The sequence below is a fragment of the Syngnathoides biaculeatus genome, chromosome 20 (genome assembly GCF_019802595.1).
Source record: "Syngnathoides biaculeatus isolate LvHL_M chromosome 20, ASM1980259v1, whole genome shotgun sequence".
Lineage (NCBI taxonomy): Eukaryota > Metazoa > Chordata > Actinopteri > Syngnathiformes > Syngnathidae > Syngnathoides > Syngnathoides biaculeatus.
In genome coordinates, this window is record NC_084659.1 from 6,807,025 (window position 1) to 6,822,352 (window position 15,328).

The window sequence follows — 15,328 nt, forward strand, 5'->3', positions numbered from 1 at the left end:
ACTATAAGCAAAGTCTTATACCATTCGGCCATTTTGGTAGAAATCTGCACCCTCTGCGGTCGTATTGATAGTAAAACATCAGTGACGTCACAAGCCATTGGAGGGGTAGTCCAAGTACTGACAACGATGACGTCATTGAATGCCCCCCCAACATGACCTGTCTCGGTTCGCTGATCGTCTCAGCCTGATTTCAAATTGACGACGAATGATCGTGTGACGGTGCCTTGGTTTTACTGATTGATTATTGATTATGATGAATACAAAGAAATCACAGGCGTGTCCTCGCTTCATTTCGCCTTCAGCAAATTCACACAATTCCAAACATTTATTGCATTATTTCAAGATGCTTTATTGCGCCCAAGATTTTTCAACTCCTGGTCTGACGGGGTCGGGGGTCTGCGACACAACAAAATAAAATAACATTTAACGAAATAAACTGTGTAACATTGCATTGGAATGCTCATAGAGAGCCAGCTGAAAAAAAGTATTGAACACCTGAAAAATTCACCAGATATTGGGAGCAACACAAGTAAGGCTCAGATATTTAGATGTTTGTAAATATGTGAAATAAAAAATATGATTATACATGTGGAACATTGAAGTGGTATTTCCTTCATATTTCTACTACAAGGTTTTTTTTTTCCCCAAAACAACAACACAACAAAATAAGCGAAAATCGTGTCGGGTAAAAAAAAAACAAAAAACAAAAAGGCACTTTGTGTCCGCTAGAGGGCGACGCGTATCAGTGGGTGCTGTTTTCATTCAGCCAATCAGCACACAGCAACAAATGTCGGGCCGCTCGTCCAATCAGCGGCGTTGTTGTTGCGGCACGCAGTCTGTTGATTTCGGGAAGGTGACTTCGGCGACTTTCGGCTTTATTTTTGTACTTTGTCTCGCATATGCTGTGAAACAACCATCGTCCGTCGTCATGTCTTCTATCGGGAGGGTTTTGGGCGTCCTCCGGGATGGCAGTCAGCTCATTAAACGTGGTCCGCAGAGGATAATGATGAGAAAGTAAGCGCGCCGCTAGCCTCGGGTGCTATCATGCTAACATAGTCGTCCAAAAGCAACTAAATCGCGCGATAATGTGTTGAATCTCGTTGACCTGTGAATGGAATTCCAGTATTTTGGTCTTGATTGTGCTTCGTTGTAGGGCAAGCGGCGGGCCGCACATTGAACCGCAGTACAGGCAATATCCTCAGCTCACCAAGAAACAGAAGTTCGAGTCGGAGTTTATTAGCGGCGCTATGTGGTTCTGGATCCTCTGGCACTTGTGGCACGACTCCGATGCGGTGCTGGTAAGGAAGGCTTCGGTCGTCACCAAGGACGACGACGACGAGACGGGCATTGTGATGTGCGTTTGTTCCTGTTTTAGGGTCATTTCCCTTGGCCGGACGCCTCCCAGTGGACAGACGAGGAACTTGGAATTCCAGCAGACGACGAGGAATAAAGGTTTGACACATGTCAAATTTCATTCATATTCATAACTCTTACCTTGTTTTGCTTCTTTGCAGGAGAGCACCAGTGACGTCACATCCAAAACAATCCTTGAAAATCCTCATTGTACATACAATAAATAATCCTCTATAAATGAATAGTTGTGATGAGCCTTCTCACTTTATTTACACTTTTTTTTTTGAAAAGCAGAAACAAAAAAAAAAAAAAATCATAAACAGTGTCTCAGCTTGCCAGTGTTTGTATCTCAATTGGTTGTACAGAATGTAAGCAATTCGGGAACCAAAACACGTGAACACAAGATGCCCGAGAAGAAAGGGGGGGGGACAGAAAAGGAACAGAACAGAACCGGCCCGCAAAACGGTGACAAAAACGGCGGACGCCGGCGAACGTGAACAACGGAACGTCCGCACGTCAACCTGAGCGGAGCTTAAAGCTACTTGGCGTTTGCCTCCAATAACACTGAGCCGTGTTCCGAGAGGGGGGGGGGGCCAAAAAGTAAAAATGACGGTGATGAGATCGTCCCCCCCCCTCCTCCCCCGTATGCGCTGGTGCTTTTTTTCTTTTTTTTTTTTTCCAAGGTTCGTTCCCTGAGAGAGTCGACAACTGTGAAGATTTCCAGCTCCTCCCGGCGCCACATTGGCTCAGAATACTCGTTGGCGCGAGGGGGAAAAAAGAAAGAAAAATAAACAAACCTGTTCTTGTCGCACACGGCCCGGGTGGGGGGTTGGGGGGGGGGGAGACAATGCAACAACCCCCAAATAATGGCTACAGGGACAAAAATGGATCATTTGTAAATCAGCTGCTACATGACAAGATGACGAGAACACCCAACGCAAACACGCCACATGTACAGAAAAAGAGAAAAGAAAAGAAAAACCTCCAAAATATAATAAAACTGCATCTCTTCATTAATAAATACATGAAAAAAAAATCACACATACAAGAAGAAATAAATTAAGCAAAGTATCCATGAGCTTGTTTTTTTTTTTTTTTTTTTAAAGTTTCCTATTTAAACCAACCGGAGGGGGGGGGCAGCAATCAGCTTGTAGAAAAGAGTGGAAAAAAAAGGGGGGGGCTGCCCTCCCTCCCTCCCTCCATCCATCCATCTCGCGTTGTTTATTGCTGGTGAATCTTCAAAATGTTGAGCACCGTTTTTGAAATCTGCTGCCCAAAATTGGGGAAAAAAAAGGATCAAACTTAAAAAAAAAAAAATCCAACTTGGCGTCAAAAGTTGTTTGGTAAACCTCGTCGACCTTTCTTTTTTTTTTTTTTTTTTTAATGCCCGCGCGATCGCTCCCGTCCTCGTCCTGCGTTTTGTTTTGCGGTTAGTGTGCTCGTAGTGGTGCTTGACCGAGTGTTGTTTCCTTTGTCCTCCTTGCCGTCAAAAAAAAAAATAATAATAATAAATAAATCAAAGGTGTCAAAATATTGTCCATAAGAAGAATCTTTTGTTTGTTTTTGTTTTCAGACAAAAACGCGACTGTGTCTGTTGATTTTCAAAATCTTGCCCAGTCTCTGCTTGGCCGTGGCCATTCCTTTTTTGGGCCGCTTGCCTGAGAACAAAGAAATCATCGAGTCAGAAAATCTTTGCGATGTTCGATTCCCACAAGCGCTTTTAGAGTCGACGCCTCGCTTCTCGAACGTCTCCGTTTTCATACGAAAATTTGAACATTTCTTTTGCTTCTGTTGTCGAACGAAAAGCCGCCGTAAAAACCCGGAAATAACCCGAAAACATTTGATTTAGTTGTTGAAGCATTTCTGTATTTTTGTTCTGTTTGTTAACTCGAGTTAACAAATGTTTTTGTGTCACTTTTTGTAAAAATTAAAAATGTTTTTTTTTCCCCTCATTATTGCTCCTTTAAAATTTTTCTGGACTTTTGTTAACCCCAAAAATGTTTTACAAGGCTGGGGGCAAGTCGCTAAAGATACGGCAACACACTCGCAGCCTAGCCTACTACTAAACCATACATTTTAAGCAAAAAATAAATATATTTCTTCAATTATTGTATAATATAAAATATTTAAACGATACACGTATTCCTACTATGCTGTTTATTCACAGGAAGAGCAAAAAAAAAAAATGCTTTAAAAAGCCAAATTTTGTTTTTAGGCTTGGAACGCATTATTTCTTTTTCCATTCACTGTAATGGAAAACATCGATTTGGTTTTTGAACAAATCACTTCTCTGGAACAGATTGTGATCGAGAACCGAGGCATCACTGTACTTTGTTTTATTCCTGTTCCAACAGATGCACATTTCAGTTTGCTCGTATCTGGGGTTTCGCACTTAAAAGTGCACAAAACTAGCAAAAGTTTGTTCTCTGCTTTTAATGCAATATTTTGGCGTTTGAAAATCAATTTTATTTTAGTTTTAATTGTCTTCAACTGTTTTTACAATCTACGCTGCGATCAATTGGTATTAAATGTATTTAAATTATGTGGGGCTGAGGACGGAGCCCCGCCCGGAGTCGCATTAACTGGCCGACGTAGTACTTTTTTTTTCCCCCGAAATGAAGCGCCTCAGTTCACTTGGGGAACAACAAAAAATAAGGACAAAACTGCCGTCAAACCTTTTGTGGCTTGATTGCTGACGGGCGGGGGGTTGGGGGCGTGCCTCTTGGAAGGGTGCAGGGGCGGCGACATGTCGGGTTCACAGTACTGGTAGTCGTGCTCCGGGCTGGGCAGGCCCCGATTGTCCCAGGCCTCGCTGCTGTTGCCCTGGCTGTCCATCGGGCTGACGTCCCCCTGCCGGCGCTGGCCTCGGGGCGCCGGGGCGGGGCCGGGCGACCACCAGGGCTCCCGGGGCGAGGCCGCCTTCTCCGGCTTGGGGGAGCACAGCAGGCCGGCCATGGAAAGCATCCCCTGAATGGCTTCTTCCGTGCTGGGTGAGGTAGGACGTTCTCTGCGTGGTGGGGGGGGGACGACACGCGCCGTCATTTACCCGCAAATCCGGTCGTCCTTCCTGTCCGGGCTACTCACCGTTTGAGCGGTTTCTGGCGAGGCCGGTCCAGCTGGATGGTGTGTCCTTTCTTCCTTTGCTCCTCTTCCTCGGAATCGTCGTCGGACGAGGACGACAGCGGCGACGCTTTGCGCTGCGAGCAGAAATTAGCGATTAGCTCGCAGCTCTTTCGTGCGTCAGTTGCTGCTTTTGCGTCCAAATTGCCCGGCTACGCACTTGCGTGGGCGCGTCGCTGTCCGAATCGGCGTCCGACGCGCACGAGTGTCCCGCCGCTTCTTCCCTGAGTTGGCTCTTCGCTCTCTCCACGCCGGCTGCACGTCACACACACACATTACGTCACGTCACGACGTGGCGGACGTAAACGTCGGCTAGCGACTCGGCGGTAGACGCGACTGACCGACGGGGGCGTCGGCGAGCGGCCCTCGACCGATCCGGTAAGACTTGAGGTCAACGTTCTTGCTGGCGGCGCCGTTGTGACTCTCGCACTCGGCCTTGACCGCGGGCCGCCTCATATCCCTAAATATGAAAACAATTGATAAAACAAACATGCTAAGGAAATAGGAGCGGGCTACTTTTAGCATAAAAATGAGCCCCAATTATTAGCGCAATAATCGGCTGACACGTTTAGTTTTTTTTTTTGGTGTGGTTTTTCAGATGTTTGCAGTATATTTGTGCGTATGTGGGAGGCTCCAAACCGGGCCGGTGCTGACCGTATGATCCTGCCGTTGACCAGCATGAGTCTGAGGTGATTCTCCTCCAGAGATTCCGCAGCGGCGGCGGCCGACGCCGTCGACGCCTTGTTGAGCTTCCCGCGAACTTTGGCGCAGAACGCCGGGTCCTGCCGAGTCCGGCCGGCAAGGGTTAAGTACGCCCGAAAGGTACCGTGACAAACCCGGTTCCTCACCTCCTCCAGGGGGCCCACCTCCAGCCTCCTCAGAACCTCCCTGGTGTGCCTCTCCAGGATGTCCAGGTTGGACGGCGTCCTGGGCGCCTGGCGCTGCTCCCGCAGGTGGCGGGCGGCGCGCCTGGCCTGCCGGGCCTGGCACAGGCGCTCCAGGGTGGCGCGAGTGGACGAGCACCCGTTGGATCCCCCGCAGACGCTTCCCTGAGATTTGAGCGGCTTGACGCCGCCGCCGGTGCTCGGTTCCTCCTGAGGGCCGATAAACGACGTGACAAATAATATTGCATTTTTTAAAAGCTGAGTCATGGCAATCATTTTTTTAAATCAGTTTGAACATGGTGCTCCCCCTTGGCCACTCGGGGGCAGTATACCACAGACCCAAATAAACACAGTCCAAGCTTTTATGAAGTCGGCTGCAGTGAACAAAGTTGTTCTTCACGGAGGATCAAGAATATATGCACGAATGCTGACCTCCAGGTGTCGAATTTCCTTGGCGAGCTCCTTGATGAGGTGGTTGGGCCTGATGTTGTCCGGGACTTCGCTGTTGGGCTGCGTCACCTGACAAGACATCGAGCCAAGGAAGCGTCAAGGGGCGCGACGGACCGCCGACCCCCCGGCGGGTGGCGAGAACTCACCTCTCTCTTCAACCAGGTCTTGAGCGCGCAAATTAAGGCCTTGACGCCCTCCGTCAGGTACGTCGGAGGCGGGCAGGTGTCTTCTCGGAGCTCTGACGCAAGAGAAGCAAGGAGCGCGTTTGAGGTTTTGAGCGTCACATTTCCACCTTTGTCGTCAGCATTCGAGCTCACCTTTGAGAGTTTCCAGAAGGTTCTTGGCCACGTACCAACTGATGGCCTCAAAGTAGGGAAACTTGAAGAGGTCGGGCGTTTTCAGACGACGCTCCATTTCGTAACACCTGGACAAAAATGCGCGTGAGTCACCCTCGAGATTAACCTTTTCAGACTTTGATTTTGAAACGTCGCCGGCAGGAACCTGAGCTGCATGCCGATGTTGAGGTTGTGCAGGAAGTTGCCCCCGAACGCCATGCAATCCTGAGAGGTGAGGACGGCGTGGATCCAGCCTGCAGGGGGCGCCGCAGCGTCAACATCAGGAAGACTCCTGCTACCGCCACTTTTATCTCCGCACGACAGTCCAAGAAAGCAGATTTGGGCCGGGCCGGGGGCCGTTTTGCGCGGGTAATCAACAAACCCGCTTGGCCGGCCTCTCGAATAAAGTCAGTGACGACGGGCTAGCAGTTAGCGCCGATGACTACTCTACTACGAAAGCATACATTTTGAGCAAAAAATAAATATATTCTTATATCATTTGATTGTATAAAGTATTTCTATTATGCAAGTATTTCTACTATGCAGTTTATTATCAGGAAAAGATTTTTAAAAATGCTTTAAAAAGCCAATCTTTTTAGGCTTGGAACACATTATTTCTTTTTCCCATTCATTGTAATGGGAAACATCGATTTGGTTTTCGAAATAATCACTTCTTGAACCGTCTTCTAGAACGGATTGTGGTCGAGAACCGAGGCTGTACTGTACTTGTTGTCTGCACGAGTTGAATCAGAACTTGTACATAGTATGACTTCTCTTTGCACTACTCGTACGTGGTTGTGAGCGCCACACGCTTCCGTACCTGTGGGGATAAGCAGCGTGGTCCCCTGCGGCACGACGCACTTGTAACACTTGTCCACTTTGTCCCCGAAGAAGACCTCGCTCTGATTGGGCGAGGAGCTCCAGGCCTCGTACAGCGCCAGGTTGGCGGGCGTGGGCCTAATCAGGTAGAAGACCTTCTCGCCCTGACCCAAAAACAGCGCCACACGTTTAGTCCTCCACTTCCTGTGGGCGGCGCCGTCTCCAGACCGGACTCCCGCTTACCCAGAGGACGTGGTACCACACGGAGGTGCCGCCGAAGTCGATGTGGAAGTCGGTGTAGCTGTCCTTGACGCCCATCAGGCAGTACTTCTGCACGAAGGGCTTGGGGAAGAACGAGTCGTCGGGCCAGTAGTTCTCCACCCAGGACATCTTCTGGGCCACGTCGGGCACCTCCACCAGCTCGGACATCCTGCGGGGGTGGAGGGGGTTCAAAAATGTCGCTCATTTGAAATCGGAATACCGGTCGGATCGGGAGCGGCGCTCACTTGGTGTCGGAGAACTCCAGGCTGATGAGGTTGAGCACTTTGGGCCGCTGGGGGCTGGTGAAGTACTTGATGAACTGGCTCAGCTTCATCTTGGTGTCGGCTTGCCGGGCGACGTCGATCACGTCGATCACTTTGTCGCCACCTGTGGTCAACGCCGGGCATTACACCACGATTAACCATTATATATTTAGTAGAGAGCTCGTCCACGTGACGTCACCATTTTCACAGCGCCATATTGGCGGTCAGAGAGAGCTGCTCGACATTGAACCGGAGGAGAATATTTACAATACCCGAGAGCTGTTGTGCTGTTGGTTGTCATAACAGACGAGACAGATATTCAAAGTTATCATTCCATGGAATACCAGAAAATGTCGAAGGATTTCGGCAATTAAACGGGATGGATGGTGCCCCAACCAAAATACACACTCGCCTACGTACCGATTACTTCATTTCAGGTAGGAAATATTCTTCTCAATCTCAAACCAAAAAGTATTCATAATCCCAAATTTTTGAGATTTGAGAACAATAGCTTTAAAAATAAACTGTCGCAGAAGGTTTACGGAGGTTAACGTGTGGCAGCGATACGCTTCCGTGTCCAGAGGAGGAGACTCCCTGCCCCCCTTTTTTCCCCCAATCATCGTTAATGAATCCGAGTTTGTGTCAAACCAGGGATCATTTATTTAAATATTGCTATTTGTATTGAATACTAGCTGAAAAGATCGATGGATTCCGGCAAAGGTTAACGTGTGGCCTGACGCACTTCCGCGTTCACGAGTCGTCAAAACCGTCACTATGTGGGATTTTTTTTCCTGATGAGAACAGATCCAGCTACAAAGAATTCTTAAGCGTCCAGACTTTTCTACGCTTTCAAACTTTTCCATGTAAATCTCGACGACGTACTCACCAGATCCGTGTGTAGATCCAGTTGTCCAAGACAAGCACAAGCAAATTAACACTCCAATTTCTTATCGGCGGAAACATCGACTTTGGCACTAAACGCGGGTCCTCTATGCAGAGTTTATCTAATTTTTCCATGCACCTACCTTCATTTATTTTCACCTACTAAATGTCTAACGGTATCGGACAAGACTCTGGACGTCGTGCTACAAGACGTATTTCCGTGTCGTCTCCAAACGACTTAGCATTGAGCAATGCTTAGCTTGACCGGCAATATGGCGACGTCAACAAAAGTCACGTGATTTTATGACGTCGGTGCACGAGCTCTATGCAGTATTAGCACATGTTTTACACGGGAAACAAAAAGTGGGACTGGTGCGGGCTTTCGGTCCAAAGCCACGGCTCGCGAGACCCGACTATCCCAACGTGGCCGCGGGATCCCCCAAGGACGAGTTTTCACACACCGAGAATAAACAAACGCCGGCAAAGGAGGGAGAAAAACATCTGTGCTGCAACAAATCACACCGGGGGCGACAAGGAGGGATCTGCAGCTGCTTGTTCAAGTTTTTCCGTCAAAAAACAAAAAACACCTTTTATGACCACTCCACAATTTGCGCGTGCACACAAACACACACGTGCAGGCCAGCTGGCCCGCAGTTGATGGAAGTCGACAGCTGGAACGTCGAAAAGGCAAAAGTGCCTGAAAAGAGTCGGCTCAGACAGGCGCCTCACTAAAAAGCTTCCAAACCACTAAAAACACGACATGTGTTTTTACCCTCTTGTGTTGCGGGTACATAAATTTGAAAGCAAAAATTCTAAAACGTGCCACGATAGAACCAATATGGAGGGGATAAAAAACGGCTAACCGCTAGGCTAATGAGAAACAGACAACAGCCAGAGAAAGTGCAGAGGAAGCGCTTTGGTGCTGCAGTAAATATTGAACAAGTATCAAAAAATGAAATTGTGTTTTTAGTTTTAGTTTGTGTGTTTAGCATTGCTAAGGGGTCTGCCTGATGCATTGAGAAATGCTTGCACGCTTAAGTTGATATCACGATGTCCAGCGTCGCTGTCGATAACGCGATGTGAATCCGAGGGCCGATCGCCCAGACGGCCCAAATGTAATTCGACGCCTGACCGTCTAATCCCAACACCTGCGTTTAGCGTTTGATAGACGCCGTGGGGGTGGGGGTTGGTTGTTTGAAGGAGTCCTGTGAACTCAAGGATCCCCACGGCGGTGGGCGGAGCCGTCAAACAGAGGGCCGACGTCTCATCGGCTCAGAGTTTGAACCCCGCGCGGCCGTTTCCTTCCCGGTGCGTGTGGAAGGAAGTCCTTACCCACGTACTGCTCCACGTCCCGCACGCCGAAGGTGGGCGGCGGCAGCTTGAGGCCGAGGCCCTCCATCTCGGTGACGGCGATGGGCCGGCGGAAGCCGCAGCGCTCCAGCAACTTGGGCGTCACCTGCTCGCCGCGCATGCGCATCAGGATTTCCTCGCCGCTGGAAGCAGAAAAATTGATTTCAGTCGCTTTGCAAGGCTGCCGAATCCGAATTTGACTCCATCCATCCATTTTCTTTGCCGCTTATCCTCACGAGGGTCGCGGGGAGTGCTGGAGCCTATCCCCGCTGTCAACGGGCAGGAGGTGGCGTACACCCCGAACTGGTCGCCAGCCAATCGCACTCACAATCACACCTTGGGGCAATTTAGTGTGTCCAGTTAATCTTGCATGTTTTTGGGATGTGGGAGGAAACCAGAGTGCCCACCTGGAGAAAACCCATGCGTGCACGGGTAGAACATGCAAACTCCACACAGGCGGGGCAGGGATCAAACCCGGGTCCTCATAACTGTGAGGCCAACACTTAATCAGCTGATCCACCGTGCCGCCCCTCCAAGTTTGACTGATATTATGCCTGCACTGCTCTTGGCAGCCATTTTTGTTTTTGTTGTTTTCCATTTCAAGGTTTCTGCGTGCGGTCTGAATTAAGTTCTGACAGTCATTCAATTTCACAGTATATTTAAAGTTGATTTGACGTAATTTTATTGTTTATTTTATACATAATTAAGATGTAGAGCTGTTCAATGCAATTTTGATTTGTTTTTTTGGTTTGTGTTTTTTCAATACAATTAAGTTTTTTTTATATATTTAAGTTTGATGGTTTTGGGCTTTTATTGTTGTTTTTTTGTTTGTATTGTTTTCCAATGTATTTATTCTTGCAATATATCTCATATTTGAAGTTATTGTCTGTGTAACATATTTCAGCTTTTTGTTTTATTGTCTGTGTATTCAACAATAATTTGGGGTGTCTACTGTACCGAGCCGCGTTTATTTTGTGCTTGCGCCCGTAAAATTGCAAAATTATTTTTTTTTCTCTCATCACGGCAAAGACGCCGTATTTCATCCGTCCGACGACGCACCTCACGAAGGTTCTGCTCTGCAGCTCCCTGACAAACATGGCGGTGCCGGCTTGCACCGGCTTGGCTCTGTCGTTGGGCTCCGTGTAATCGTGGCGGTGCCAATTGTTCCGCCTTTTCACTGCGGGGGGTGGGGTTGGGGGGTGGAAAAAAGGCACGTTGCGGAAATTGGACTTTTTGTGACGGGGAGGAGAAGAGGCAAGACTCACTGAGGGAGGGTCCGTGCAGGACGTCACAGTTGGGGCAGTGGTAAACGTCGATATCCACCGCATGGTGCTCCTCCACGTGCACGCAGCTGCAAAATAACGTGACAGATGGTTGGTTGGGTGCAGAGGACATGACAGAGAATTAGTTCTCAATTTGAAAGAGTCCCATGACCCGCTTTCAAAGCCACTTTTTTTTTGCGACGACATTACGGGGGCCGGGCGAGATTGTCCCCGCTCGACCTAAAATGGCTTCCAGGCCGGAAGATGAAAATAGCAGCTCGCTCCCGCCGGCCTTCCTCCCTCCATCCACTCGCTCAGCGACCGGGCCCGGGAGGCATTTCGATCAACGATTAAGACGGCGTCGGCCGGGGTGAGGGAAGATGGACGTCGTGCTTTGATGTAGTTGCGGGAAAGCGCGGAGGGGGGGTGCGAAGGCGGCGGGATCTTGTAAATTCTTCAGCGCTGCGGCGCGCACGAGCGTGCCGACGTGTCCCTGAATGACTCGGGCGGAAGCGCGCGGGCGAGGACGCGAGCGTTCTTGAGGCCAGATGTGCTGGCGCACCGCCGCCGCGTCGCCACGTGACTTGGAAGGAGCACAGCCGTAGTATTCGGCTCATGTTCCCACCACGTGCTCGCTCGCAGGAAAGCGTGACTCACTCGCCGCAGCCCCCCACCCTTCTGTCTACGCACGCCACCGGGCGACCTCAGCTGACTTTTCCGCGGCGGCGGGGGGGGAAAAAAAAAAAAAAAAAAAAAGGGACGGACGGGGCCTCCTCCGGAGCGTCACCCGCACCGGGAGAGGAAATTGGCCCGAGGATGTCGGGGGGGGGCAAGTATTTCCTTCCTGCCTCCCACCAGATGACAACCATGACCTGTTGCATCGCTCCACGGCGCACGTGACAACCCCAGCATTTCCACATTGTTTTTTTCACTTACTCCACACAGTTGTGTTATGCTTTTAAAAATCTTTCCAATATTTGTGCTTTACCTCCAAGTACGATTAATTACTTAAAAAGTAACGGACAATTTTCCGATAATGTGCTTAGCCGTCGTATATTTTTAAATGCGATCATTCTGTCGATTATCCCATGATCAATCACAAAAACATGCATGTGAGGTTCAGGCCACCCTAGGCGTCGCTTACACTGTAGTATCTGTGACTTTGGAGGAGTATGGCTTTGAAAGGCAGGCTCTGGCGTCAGCCAATGAGAGTGGAGTGTGCTAAAAACCATCAAAGAAGAAAGAAAAAAAAGCTGCAAACGGTAGATTTACTTTCCAGAGCCAAATGTGTCAAAATATTTCGTAAATGTTTTTGAAATTGACTTATTAATCGTCTTGTGTCATAAACTATGATCTCAAAATGCTTAATTTCAAACTCATGTTACAAGAATGTGTTTAAAGTTGTACCAAACCTGCATGAAAACTTGGTACCATGGGCAACATACAAACATGTAAGTCGCTCAGCTGATGAGAGGTAATCGCTTCAACATACTTCCTTGACACCAACTACGACTATCCTGTTAGCCAGCATATATATCATGGAGCGTAAAAAAAAAAAAAAAAAGATTACTTCACTCTGACAACGATTTAACTAATCAGACGGCCCTGTTTGAAAATATTGCGCCTCGGTGGGGGTCTGACCAGTGAGCAGAATGTTCCTTCCGAGCGCAGATGAGCGCCGGGCTTGGACCCGGTCCACTTCCTGTCATCGGGGGGCCCTCCTTCCTGTGTGGCGTATTCATTAGCTGGCGCTGTGAGAGGGCTCCATTGTCCCCGGCGGGGGTACAAAAGGCCGGAGGCGGCCACGGCCATTATTTTAAGCGCTAAATAAGCACGCCGTACGTCGGGGGTCATTGGGGGGGTCTACGCCCACATTTAAGGCACCTGGCGGAGGATCGCCGGCTGGCTTTATCTGACCGCGAGGGCCACTATCGAATGGGGACAGCAGCTACGTAGCAGACACGGAAATGGACGGTCCCAAGTTGCTCAACTTTGAGCGTCGGCGCTAAAATCGTACTCCATCTTTTATCACCGGCGGCTCACACAACATTGGAAGGTCCCCGCCGATAGCTCGGCTACGTGCCGCGGTCATCGATCGCCGCCTCAACATAGTTGTCGCTGCCCGGCGCCTGAATTAGTTGGCTAGCGTGCCACGGCGGCTTGGGAGTGGGAGGGGCTCCCGTGCGAGCCAGGCTTGACCCACTGACTATTCCCGCAGCTTCCAAACGGACCTCCAGTAAACACTCGAAACAAATCTCCTGCTACCACCACCGTCAACAAGTTAGCTTGGCAGATACGTCAAGATGGCAACAGAAAGCGGACATAATCGTGCATCACACGTGGATATTTTGTATTGGTATGATGTAGAAAGCTTGAAAATATTTTCACAAAAACACACAAGGGGTACACAGGACAACATTCCAACTGTCTTTCAGGGTTCTTTAAGTTTTCCTCGCTAAAAAACAGCTTCAAATGTCAAATTTCGGTTCTCCGGCGTCAGCCCCGACGTCGCGTTGGCCCAGCTCTCAGATTCTTTTGGCAGCGCTCCTCGTGCTATTATGCAATCGCTTCCGTCATTTCTGAGAAAAACGCTTTGTTGTTTTCCTGAAGTGTTGCCGTGGTGACGTGCACCGACACGATATCAGCGCAGGGGATTTGGGGGGGGGGGTGTCACGTGACGGTATTTCCTCTGCCAGGGCCCGATCGGGTGACCTCCAAACCTGAGGTGAACTTTACAGGCGTGTGCCGCTAAACGCGATCGCACACGCCCACGCGCAGGATCAAGTTGTGTAACAATGAGTCAGTGGAGGCGCCGATAATATCGCGGCCGTGCGACGACGTGACTAATACGCGTGGAAACAGAAGCTGCTGAGAAACACCCAACAAAAGGATGACTAATGTTAAATATCGTAAAGGGGGAAAGTGGCAGAATAATGAGGATTGTTCGAATGTATGGATTTTTATAATTACAAATTGTTGCTGGTTTGCATTTTTTTTTGCTTTGTTGTGAGCATTTCTGTTAAAAAAAAAGCCTATGCGGGATTAAAAGGCACAAATACAAAATGAAAACATTGGCAAAAATAAGTTGCTAATGATGTCACTGAACGGGTCAGACTCCCTCGAAAACATAACATTAAAGAACGTTTTTTTTTTAGCATTACTGAAGCCAACATTCACAAAAAGCCCCTAAAATGCGCTCCTTTTTGAGCGTTCTCACGCGCACTTCCAACTTTGGCCTGCAGGGGTCCCCTCGGCCATGTGCCTCAGAAAAGGGGATTTAAATTTCTCAAGCTGTCAATCAAAAGCCGCACCACAATAACAAGGTCCTTGTTCGCAAAACGTCGCCTTTTAACTCAAACGGGGGAGTTTAAAAATAAATAAATAAAAGCTTAACGTGAGGCGGATTCTTCGCCAAAAAGGGGGCAACAAAAAAATGGTGGTTGAAAAGAGATTTCTCGCGAGCCACGTTTAACAATAGAGGAAGTTGACGGAGGAGCGTGCCACCGTAAATATGCTCGGAAGTCAAAATAACGCGACTTAAATTATAAAAAAGGATGAAAGAGGAGAAGAAAGGAGAGTTTCTGGAAGAGAACACGCCGCCTTTGTAGATGACGCAGAGCTCGACTGACAAGCTCAACGAGCCCGCATTTTGAGAATTAAAACTACTTGTCTCCACCATCTCTTTTGTCTTCGCGCGGAATTAGAAACAACACAAAGTGTCGTGTCACTTGTGGCGCATTGATAATCCCCACTTCCTACTCCCCCGCCCCAAAAAACCCCAATAACAACAACAACAACAACGCGGGTTCAAAGAAAAACGGAGCCCACTTTCTTCTGCGAACTCGCGTCAATAGACGATTTAAAGCCCCCCGATGCTAAGCTAACTTAGCCACCGGTCCGCCGCTCGGAGAACCGTCGCCTTTCTCGGACGCACCCGCCCGTCTTTCTCGTCCCAAACTCGGCTCGGCCGCGGGGGGGCACCTTAGCCCACCTACCTGCCGTGGAACCAGTCCTTGCAGATGTCGCACTCGATCATAAACCGGCTCACGTCGTAGGGCTGCCGGCAGACACAGTACAGCGGGGCCGCCGCCATCTTGCTTCTGTCCCCAAACAACGCAGGAATGATTGCTGGGCGGAGGGACGGAGTTCGTCGGCCGGAAGTTGCCGAAGACAGCCGAGTGTGGGCGAACGAGGCGACCGCCGCAGGCTGTGACGACATAAAAAATATTGACGATTGTCAAGTATTTTTTTTAATAAGCTTGGCACAATTTCATTATTCCGTAAGTTGCGTTTGTGAAACGATTCGATGCAGAGGAGGCATAAAAGAGACAATCATATCAGACCCATGT

At 49.1% G+C, this 15,328-nt stretch overlaps 2 protein-coding genes across 2 annotated transcripts; one reads left to right on the plus strand and one right to left on the minus strand.

Moving 5' to 3' along the window:
• Positions 1–400: 400 nt before the first annotated feature.
• ndufb2 (NADH:ubiquinone oxidoreductase subunit B2) lies at positions 401–1,595 on the plus strand. Its single transcript, XM_061807472.1, has 4 exons — positions 401–1,014; positions 1,154–1,298; positions 1,376–1,452; positions 1,515–1,595. Exons 1-3 carry the CDS (start codon positions 587–589, stop codon positions 1,448–1,450), a joined length of 648 nt encoding a protein of 215 aa, XP_061663456.1. The 5' UTR covers positions 401–586; the 3' UTR covers positions 1,451–1,452; positions 1,515–1,595.
• Positions 1,592–15,197, minus strand: kdm7aa (lysine (K)-specific demethylase 7Aa). Its single transcript, XM_061807469.1, has 18 exons — positions 14,975–15,197; positions 10,983–11,068; positions 10,777–10,894; positions 9,700–9,860; positions 7,468–7,609; positions 7,205–7,391; positions 6,963–7,125; positions 6,309–6,396; positions 6,125–6,231; positions 5,954–6,045; positions 5,790–5,876; positions 5,322–5,567; positions 5,128–5,255; positions 4,815–4,933; positions 4,634–4,728; positions 4,438–4,550; positions 4,029–4,360; positions 1,592–3,011 (listed from the first exon to the last, which is right to left on the minus strand). Exons 1-18 carry the CDS (start codon positions 15,070–15,072, stop codon positions 2,923–2,925), a joined length of 2,451 nt encoding a protein of 816 aa, XP_061663453.1. The 5' UTR covers positions 15,073–15,197; the 3' UTR covers positions 1,592–2,922.
• Positions 15,198–15,328: the final 131 nt, after the last annotated feature.

What these genes read in the sequence shown, in the direction of transcription:
- ndufb2 (XM_061807472.1), top strand. Translation starts at nt 587, where the DNA reads ATGTGGAACATTGAAGTGGTATTTCCTTCATATTTCTACTACAAGGTT. An exon ending in CAGAGGATAATGATGAGAAA is followed by an intron (nt 1,015 to 1,153) that starts GTAAGCGCGCCG and finishes GCTTCGTTGTAG; the next exon opens with GGCAAGCGGCGGGCCGCACA. An exon ending in ACGACTCCGATGCGGTGCTG is followed by an intron (nt 1,299 to 1,375) that starts GTAAGGAAGGCT and finishes TTCCTGTTTTAG; the next exon opens with GGTCATTTCCCTTGGCCGGA.
- kdm7aa (XM_061807469.1), bottom strand. Translation starts at nt 15,072, where the DNA reads ATGGCGGCGGCCCCGCTGTACTGTGTCTGCCGGCAGCCCTACGACGTG. An exon ending in AACATCGGCATGCAGCTCAG is followed by an intron (nt 6,232 to 6,308) that starts GTTCCTGCCGGC and finishes ATTTTTGTCCAG; the next exon opens with GTGTTACGAAATGGAGCGTC. An exon ending in AGGAAATTCGACACCTGGAG is followed by an intron (nt 5,568 to 5,789) that starts GTCAGCATTCGT and finishes ATCGGCCCTCAG; the next exon opens with GAGGAACCGAGCACCGGCGG.